General features: G+C 42.9%; 1 protein-coding gene across 1 annotated transcript in view; it reads left to right on the forward strand.

Moving 5' to 3' along the window:
* LOC109484013 overlaps positions 1–9,760 on the forward strand; it is a 65,666-nt gene that overhangs the window by 21,965 nt on the left and 33,941 nt on the right. Inside the window, 3 exon segments of the mRNA XM_019787171.1 lie at positions 2,262–2,409; positions 4,433–4,591; positions 9,232–9,483. Of these exon segments, the coding sequence (XP_019642730.1) occupies positions 2,283–2,409; positions 4,433–4,591; positions 9,232–9,483 (538 nt within the window). The 5' untranslated portion in view covers positions 2,262–2,282.

Consider the following 9,760-nt stretch of genomic DNA (forward strand, 5'->3'; position numbering starts at 1 on the left):
ATGACATCAGCCTTCAGGCCCAGAATTGCTTTAATCCTACCTCGTTATCCCATGTTACTAAAAAAAAAATAAGCTGTCTGGCAGGAACTACACTGCCTGCCCCTGTCCTGTCTGCTTACCTGACGACTTAAATTTGTGTTTGGCAGCCTCCAAGTAGACAATCAAAAGTCCTTATGAATCAAGTGAAGTGCATGTTGAGAGAAACTGATGCAATCATTGTCAAGAAACAGTCATCACAAGGTGCTAATCTACATGCCACTACGGGTGCACCCAGCCACACCCAGGCGTGCAAAATGTGGCAGTGACTGTATAGGATAGATAAACCTATATCTTTTAAGGAATCATTGTAATTACTGTTTTTTAACCTTGAAAACAATAAGACGATCATTCACCATTTCTACAGTATCGCAGATTAAACTACATGTGAGTAATGTTGAACAGTTTATGTTACATCTGCTATAGTCTACTTGTATGAGTTGCTTAAGTTTTCCCGGGCTTTTAAGGACTGATCTGTGATGTGCATGTTACATGTAATCTCGTGACAACATTATTGATGAGCCCTGTTCTGCTTTTACAGGTTGATTTTATGTGACCTTGAGATGTAATTATGTGACCTTGAGATGTAATAGCCACAGCAGGGAAGGAAGTTCTCCCATTAAGGTGTCCAGGTTAAGTCTTAGTTTCTGTGAGGAAAGTCGTCTTGCCAGATTGCCCCTTTCCAGGATAATACCAGCCTGGGTTTCATGTTGTTAAATGAGATGGTAGGAAACTTTTCCTCTCGGTTGTGTCCAGCAGGAACGATGTGAATCACGTCTTCAAATTTGCGGTTCGCGGTCTGCGAAAAATGGACAATGTTCGTGGAACCTCAAAAGTCAAGGTGGTGGCAAGTACAGAAGAAAGAAAGTCAGCAAATTATTTTAGCATGAAAGTTCATCTGTGTTGGTACAAGTCATTATGAAATAAATACAAAGCTTTAACTTCCAACACAGACTACAGAAATGGGACTTACCCCAAATGTTCGGTTGACTGACCATCAACCTTGTTCACAAGCAAATTATTTGTGGTAATGATAAATTTGAATTTCAGAAGTGACTGAAAAAAACGCGAATATAAAAGTACCGCAAATATAAAGTGATTAACAGTACCCAACACCAGTCCAACTGGGACATGGTTACATAATTATACATACATGGAAATCCCGGCGGGGTTTTTACTCTACATCACGGACTTTGTGCTCAAGCTCAACACAGGAGGGTATTTTTACTGGCCTCAGATTGCAGCTATCATTTTCAGTTTAGCATTTATATATATAAATACATGTTAGGTATGGACTGGGAGGAAGATGGAGAATTATATATTACTGTAATGTAAGTAATGTAATACTTACAACCGGGCCCTTTGTTGTCACTGCATGTCCTTACTTACAAGTTACATTATCATACTCTGATGAAGCACAAAAGGAAACAAGGCTAAGCTGCATGCAAGGTTCTCTCAAGGCCTCATACTCAAGCTCTGGGAATGCAAGGTAGACTGTCAGATCAACAGTTTACTGTTTGATAAATCATCAGGTATAACTCTTTCAGCAGAGATCACAGTTGTTATTTCAGACTGCTGGTATAGACTTTTTATCCAGGGAGTTTTATATCTATATTGATGACTGTATCTCAGGGGGCTTGCCAGATGAAAGGTAGCCTTCTGGGATGCTTCCAGAGATGGCAAAAACATGTTGGAGAGTTACTTTCAGTTGTTGAATATCTGTGTTAAAATATTATCCACTAGAAGATGCCAACTTACACAGCTTATTGATGTCTAACATTGCTCCTGTCCGTCCGTCCTTCCGTGCAGGTTTATTCATGTCTAACATTGTCTGTCCGTCTGTGCAGGTTTATTGATGTCTAATGTTATTCATCGGTCCGTCTGTGCAGGTTTATTGAGGTTTAATGTCTGTCCGTCTGTGCAGGTTTATTGATGTCTGTCTGTCCGTCTGTGCAGGTTTATTGAGGTTTAATGTCCGTCTGTCCGTCTGTGCAGGTTTATTAATGTCTGTCCGTCTGTGCAGGTTTATTAATGTCTGTCCGTCTGTGCAGGTTTATTAATGTCTTTCTGTCCGTCTGTGCAGGTTTATTGATGTCTAATGTCTGTCTGTCCGTCTGTGCAGGTTTATTAATGTCTGTCTGTCCGTCTGTGCAGGTTTATTAATGTCCGTCTGTCCGTCTGTGCAGGTTTATTGATGTCTAATGTCTGTCTGTCCGTCTGTGCAGGTTCCCCGTCCGAAGCAGGAGATGCAGCCGCCGATCAAACCCAAGAACACCTGGGGCTTCGGCGAGGACGAAGGTTCCGACGTGTCAGGCAAACGCGGGCGGCGCCGGGGCAAAGGTTACAACGGGAGGGACGACTCGCCCAACTCAGGTGAGAAAAACACGTGTTTGTACACATACAGAAATTCTTAGGGGAGAGGTGCTCACTCAAATCGGTAGATGAAAAGTCTGTGAATTTTCATGGAAATACTAAGAAAAAACCATGATGTTGAAAATTTTGGGAGGGGTGCTAGGATTTTGGGGAGAGCAGGAGCTTAAGGAGAGCGCTGACATATCTCAGTTGAGAGAAACACACACCTACACACATAACTCAGGTGAGAGAAACACACACCTACACACATAACTCAGGTGAGAGAAACACACACCTACACACATAACTCAGGTGAGAGAAACACACACCTACACACATAACTCAGGCGAGAGAAACACACACCTACACACATAACTCAGTTGAGAGAAACACACACCTACACACATAACTCAGGTGAGAGAAACACACACCTACACACATAACTCAGGTGAGAGAAACACACACCTACACACATAACTCAGGTGAGAGAAACACACACCTACACACATAACTCAGGTGAGAGAAACACACACCTACACACATAACTCAGGTGAGAGAAACACACACCTACACACATAACTCAGGTGAGAGAAACACACCTGCAAAAGTGCAGGACTGGTGTGAATGTCCTTCTGTGCCAGACAGTTTTCTGACCCTTTGATGGCAACAGTCTGATGGAATATGATGCATGTTTTTTGTGGTGAAGGAGCTACAGGTATAATTCTTCTGAGAAATCTGCCCAAAGAAAAATAGTAACTAGTACTAGTAGTTAGCGGAAGCATTATGCATCAATTTCCTAAGTACTTCGTATTGCATTAGTGGGGAAGGCGCCTGTTTAATGTGATGTTTCAAGCTCGGAGTTTGCTGTGTTTTACTTGAAACATTTTGTCTGCTAATAATATTTCAAGATCTTGAATCATCTTGTTTCATGCAAGGTCCTGTGATTTGCTAAGTTTTCATCACCGGAACGTGTCTGTGTTTGGTGCTGCAGAGTCAGAATATGAGGTTTATAACAAAAGTGTATCCAGACGATTGCTTGTGTCGGCTGCGTGCCTGTTGATTGGCAGTTGCCTTTTGACATTTAGAGATGGTATCTAAATACGTACACACCCAAACGTGAGGGAATATGCTAAATTCCACGCAGCAGAATCTGTGTGAGAGAAATGTGTCGTTTCTGTCACTGTTGGTCCTGCTGGGAAAGAAGTATTTATTACATGCAGACATGAAAAAAGTCATGAGGACTAGACTTCAGCTGCCAGGCAAGTATGTATGGGAAACAGCATGATGTGTTCTACAGCAATGGTACAGGTGTAAGACATAAACTTCAGATTTATTGTTAGGTGTAATTATAGTAGTCTAGAAGCATGTAAAATTTGTGAAATCAGTGAGCTCCATTTGTAGGTGCCAGTTCCCCTTCATAGTTGTCCAGAATTATAGTTTCTGTAGACTTTTTCTCCTGAAATGAATTAAGTGGGAAAGAGAGGATCAGGGAGAGAGGCAAGGAAGGAGACAGGATCAGACAAATGCCTCATGAGAAAGCCACATGGACATGTATAACCAAGACTGGTGAATTATAGGTCATGCACATACAGAGACCGGTGAATTAAAGGGTTTTACAGACTCTTAGGTCTGATATGGTTCTAGGATAAATAGATACCCCACAGCTCTAGACAAATTACAGTGCGAAATTAAGTTATTTTTCTTCAAACCTTATAACTTATAAGTTATTATATTTATAAGACTTGTTTTGCCATAAGTTTAATGTCAATTTGTAATATGCTTATCCATCTACCTGACACTTCTTTGCCAGCCTGTTGTGTTCGGGCTGATAAGCTCACCCCTGCTGTCTCCTGCTGTTTGTTTGTTTGTCTGTTTGTTTGTTTGTTTGTTTGTTTGTTTGTTTAAGCCATCTCCCTGCTGTCCTCCGCAGGCTCCCAGTCATTGGGCTCCTACAAGAAGGAGTACCTGAAGAAGCTGGAGTACAACGCTGTTTGTTTGTTTGTTTGTTTGTTTGTTTAAGCCATCTCCTTGCTGTTCTCTGCAGGCTCCCAGCCGTCGGGCTCCTACAAGAAGGAGTACCTGAAGAAGCTGGAGTACAACGCTCGTGCGGCCACGCTGTCCGGCTCTCATCCCCGGGGTCGTGTGGTGCCGCTGGAGCAGGACTCCGCACAGACCGCCGCCGTCGCCACGCCAACAGACAAAGGTTTGTTTGTTTGTTCATAATTTTAGAGGACATGTTGTCTGGATGTTCATACACCTGGTCATATAAAAAAAAGGGTTAAGGTGCAAATTTTTCTTACATAACATCAACTTCAATTACATGTATTACTCCTATAATCTGCTGGGTACCTAAGACTGGCCCACATTTTAAATAAGCGGTGTTATGAAGGCCTTGTGAAGCCTGTCATGAACACCTGTGTCTGAAGTGTGCACATATCAGGGATTACTGATGCTGTGTCAGCAGATCACTTCCAATTCACCCTTTCTTTAATGTGTCGGGGCAGAATCGTGAGGGTTCATATTAGATCCCAGACACAGACTTAATTAGGTAAGCAGGGATGTGAAGCAGTTCAGAATGAAGTAATTTCCGGGATCAAATCGCATCCATAAAGAAGGCTTTTATGCAACATGACAAGTTGGCTTATGAGGATCAGTGTAAGTATGTGCAGGCTGTGCCATGATGGCCATACGGGCAGGGCTTTGGTCTATAGGTCCTACAGCCCGGGCCATTGTCATGTTGGCAGGGAGATGTGCAGCAGTGCCGTGGATGATAGGTGCTGGGGGAGACCAGGGAGGTTCTGTGGGACCCTCTTGGTGTTTCTACTGTTTCTGTGGTACAAGTTTCTCATCTTTGTTTATCTAGGATTGGAAAATTGGTAATTCGTGCTCAAGAGTCTAAGATCTCGGATGTTCCTTGTACATGTGGTGCTATGACTCTGACTCCCAGGCGCACTGTAATTGCATTGAGTAGAAATAGAGTAGACAGGAAATTTGAGGGGACTTTTCTGGAGCCAAAAGCCGGGACGTGTGCCTGATGAACAAAAGAAGGGCTGACATTCTGATGTTGATTATTTTTCTATTGTCTCCAAAATATTCCAAAGTGTCTTTATAGGTTTCCCGACCAAAATATTAGTGGTCAGTGGCCATCGGGACACCGTTAATTTCGAGCCCTGTGTGAGAAATCCTGTCTGCAGCTGAAGTAAGAGGATTTTCTCAAGATAGTTGATAGTATTACTACTGGGTCATTTCCTACGACGGGTATGAACTAGGCTGTAATCCAAGGAGTCTTGATGAGACAGTTTTGCTTGATCAGCTTAGATCTTCACTAGGAAGGAAGTTATTTGATGTAAGAAGGATGAAAAAAACAGCAAAGACGGGACGGGGTTATGCATAACAAAGCAAAGCAATCAACAAATGAGCTCAGTATTGTAACAAGGAGCTTCTTATTTGAAAGCACCCTGAATGAAATGCTGACTATGACAAACATGATGTGTACGTGAGTTGCCATTTGAAAAGACGTGTAGTCAACAACATGTTGATGCAAAATATGTCAAGAAGCAGCCAGTTATTAGACTGTTATTGTCTGCCTGTCATAAGCATGATATGTCATAATGACATGAGTTCAGACTGGAATGCAGACTGGCTAAACGGCTGTATTGTCCTCCTCTCTTCGTATCTGTGAGCCGCAGCCGCGTACGAAATGGAAGGTTGGCAGTTAGAATGTCTGCCATGTAATTCTGTTCCAGTAGTATTCAGCACTAATGACTGAGGATTGACAGTGATTCGCAGGCGGTTTGGCATACAGCAAAACTGAGAGCTAAGAGTAGTGTTTACGGTTAGGTAGGACGTCCTTGGAGTTTGGACCACTCGTTATCTACAGTGTATCTCTTCTTCAACCAACTGTCATGATGGGTTTGTGTGGATAGTTCTGATGATTTTTAGTTGGGCCTGGGGAAAAAATGTTGTGTTTCCTGACTGACCCGACCTTAGCGATTTTTTTTGGGTGGACCCCTGCAAGGGACATAAATTTTTCGAGCTGATCAACCTTTTCTAGCTCCATGATCTGACACCTGAGTGAAGGAACATTGTACATTTGGTTTTCCAACATTGACTTGGAAAATATAAGTTGGACCACTACTAGAGAAGTAAAAAAAAAAAGATAATCCCTCCCTAATTTTGTTTTCCCCAGACCTTGTCATGTGTTTGAGCCCTCTTTAAAAGTACTTACTAAGGCCACACCAATTTAATTTCTTGGTTAACGGATTCGCCCGCTTCATTTTTTTCTGATTTGTAAATAAAAATAAAAATTCAAAATCAACTGTAAAATGCTCATATTTTGCCCTGAACAGTTGAAAACAGTCCTTTTCATCCTAGTTGTTACAGTTATTCCATCTTTCAATTCAATGATATCATTAAAAGTTCAAAATTCATTGTTTAAATTTTGACCCAGCCTGGTGTGTTGACTTCATGGCTCCTATCGTACCATTTTGGGCCATAATAGGATGCCAAGGCCTGTTTTTATTTTATTTTTTTTCACCCGCCCGCTCCATTATTTTTCTAGAAAAATCCGTTAACCAAGAAATTAAATTGGTGTGGCCTAAGGGGTATCAGTCAACTTGCATTTCCAGAGGTGTTAAATATACAGGACTTCCAGTCAATACACAATCAGCAATCAAGTTATTATCCAGCTGTTTATGTTGTGCTCAGTATGACATGTAAGTCCCAGCTCAGCACTGATTGCTCTATGAATAGTGGCATCAGCATGTACCATTTCATCATTTAGCGGGGGTGTTACAAAATTGTGCAGCGAAAAGTTAAACCAAAAGCTAACAACTCTTAGACTAGCACTGGCACTACCAATCAAACACGCTGAAAGGTCCAACATCGTGTAGTCTTCATCCTGTTACGAAACGTTTTTGACATTTACTCCCGAGTTAGCAGCGTGAAAAACACCCCCCTAATCCGTGCGGTTGGTTTGCCCTGGTTGGTGAGTTTCCCCTTGAGTTGAGTGTGTGTTGTTAACGCCTGTTGAGCTGGGCAGACTTCAGGCTGGTGTTTGAGTCAGGCTCTCCTCGGCTCTGTCTCTGTAGCTGTCAGCCGCTGCCGTGTACATTATAACTGTAGTGTGCAGGAGGAGGTGTTGCCATGGGGTGTGCGATGGTGGTGCACTCAGGTGAGGATTAACTAGCCTCCACCAGGCTTCGGGAGGCGGCTGGAAAGAAGAGTAGAAATTAGCCAAATAGACAGATAACATGCCAGGGTAGTTGTTCAGCGTAGAGAGTACAGTTTGCCTCACCCTGTGCTCTTCTACGAAGTTCTAGCTGACACTGGCATGTTATCTCTAATTGGCCAATTTCTACTCTCCTCTGCAGCCGCCTCCCGAAGCCTGGTGGAGGCTAGTTTAGCAGCAGAGAATTCGAAGGGAGGGTTAAAGTGATCCCTCAGGCTGGTGGAGGATTGACAGTGACTTTTGGGCAGTTTAAAGATTTTGTATGTACATCCATTTCCCATATTCCTGGATAAAACGTGGTTAGGCCACACCAAGTAAATTTTATGGATGACGTCCTTTGGAGACCCTAAATCTAATGCGAGAGGGCGAAAAAAAAACAAGAAGGGCCCTAAAAAACAAGATGCCTAGATTAGAAATATACTAAGAGACGACAAATGTTAGGACACAAATTGAATGAGGTGACACAGTGTAACAAGCAAGAAGCTTACTAGTCTTTTATTCATCATCAAAACAGCAATAAATCAGATGGAACAGCAGTTGTCGTCTTGTGCTTTGGGGAGATAGATGGAGCGGTCAGCAAGTTTCTTCAAATGTGGCAGCATGTACCAAACTGAATTCCCAATGGAAGTCATGATGTCCTTGCTTGATGCTTCATAAGCTTTGGTCCGTACAAACCTACTTGCGGCACTGTCGTGACTCTTTGGTCATAGTTACAGGAAGTGGAATTTCTTGTTTTTTTTTCTAGGAACATGCCAAAATCAATGCGCGCGCGGACGTCATCCATAAAATTTACTTGGTGTGGCCTTATAGAAAAATGTGGTGAAATAATGCCAGGTTTAAAATTTTCTTACATCATTCATTTCATGTAAATGTGTATTGATGATCATGAAAGGCATGCTATAAAATCACAAACTGCTGTTAGTAGATTTTCCCTATCAAAACAAAATGGAATTCTGGGCTGAAAAGTTAATTTCGAATTCTTTCCTGTTGTCTATATTTACGGAATGCTGTGTTAGGTGATTGTTTCTTGTATCTGTTAGCCTGGGTGCCAAACCCATAGCACACTGGACACAAAGTATCTCAGTGAGCCTGGGTCTGGTAGGGTCCCGTTTTGTATCTGTGGGTTGTTGCCCTGGTAGTATGAAACTGTCTAGGGAAATAAGCCCCCAGGGGTTAAAGACTGTGGTGTTATTAAGTGATCATAATGAGGAGGCTGCCTGTCTTTTGGAGGCTTCCTTTTCATATTCAAATACAGGCTGGAGCTTCTCAGTCAGAAAAAGGTTCCTCAGCGTGGCAAAGGGTGTTCAAGTTGCCCGTTGAAGGGTTTGCAGTTGACTTTAAAAATGATTATTGTATGATAATGTTGGAAAGCTACTTTAATGTTAGATAATTCATCCATCTTGTATAAGAAACTCGCTGTGTCCCCACAGCTGGTGTCATCACCAACAGCACTATGATGTATGTGTGTGTGTGTATGTGTGTTTGTTTGTTTGTTTGTTTGTTTGTGAAAAAAGTTTTCCTAAGCCTGATCTCTGTGTCCTGTACAGCCGGTGTGATCCCCGTCAGCAGTATGATATTTATGTTTGTTTGTTTGTTTGTTTGTGTGTCCCCAGCCGGTGTGATCCCTGTCAGCAGTATGTCGTCTCCGAAGAAGCGCCGTGAGCAGCGTGACGCGGAGGACCCGCCCGCGGGGACGGGGGTTCGGAACGAGAGCCCGCTCGGCCACCACTACGTCCCGTCGTTCGTGGACCAGCCGCGGGACGAGGCCAGGAACCAGCGAGCAAGCCTCTCCAACTCCTGGCCGCACCAGTCCAGGGACTTCGCTGACATGCCCAAACCCAAGAAGTCGCAGGACCCACTCAGTGGTAAACAGTGCTTTTTACCTTGGCCAAGAGGGTTATGTTTTCAGTAGTATTTGTCCGTTTGTTGGTATGTCTGTCTGTGAACAGCATAACTCAAGAAGCAATGGATGGATTGTGATGAAACTTGGTAGGTGGGTAGAATTGATTCGATTTTGGGCCCCCGGTGGCTTTCCTTAGTACTGCAGCAAAACTTGCCATTTTGATATGATCTAGATATGCAAGGGTCACAAATTTTGCATGGGAGATGGCTCTTGTTTACTGTTTTTTAACCTTCTCCCCA

This window comes from Branchiostoma belcheri, unplaced genomic scaffold, assembly GCF_001625305.1.
Source record: "Branchiostoma belcheri isolate BF01 breed outbred unplaced genomic scaffold, Haploidv18h27 scaffold68, whole genome shotgun sequence".
NCBI classification, from domain to species: Eukaryota; Metazoa; Chordata; class Leptocardii; order Amphioxiformes; family Branchiostomatidae; genus Branchiostoma; species Branchiostoma belcheri.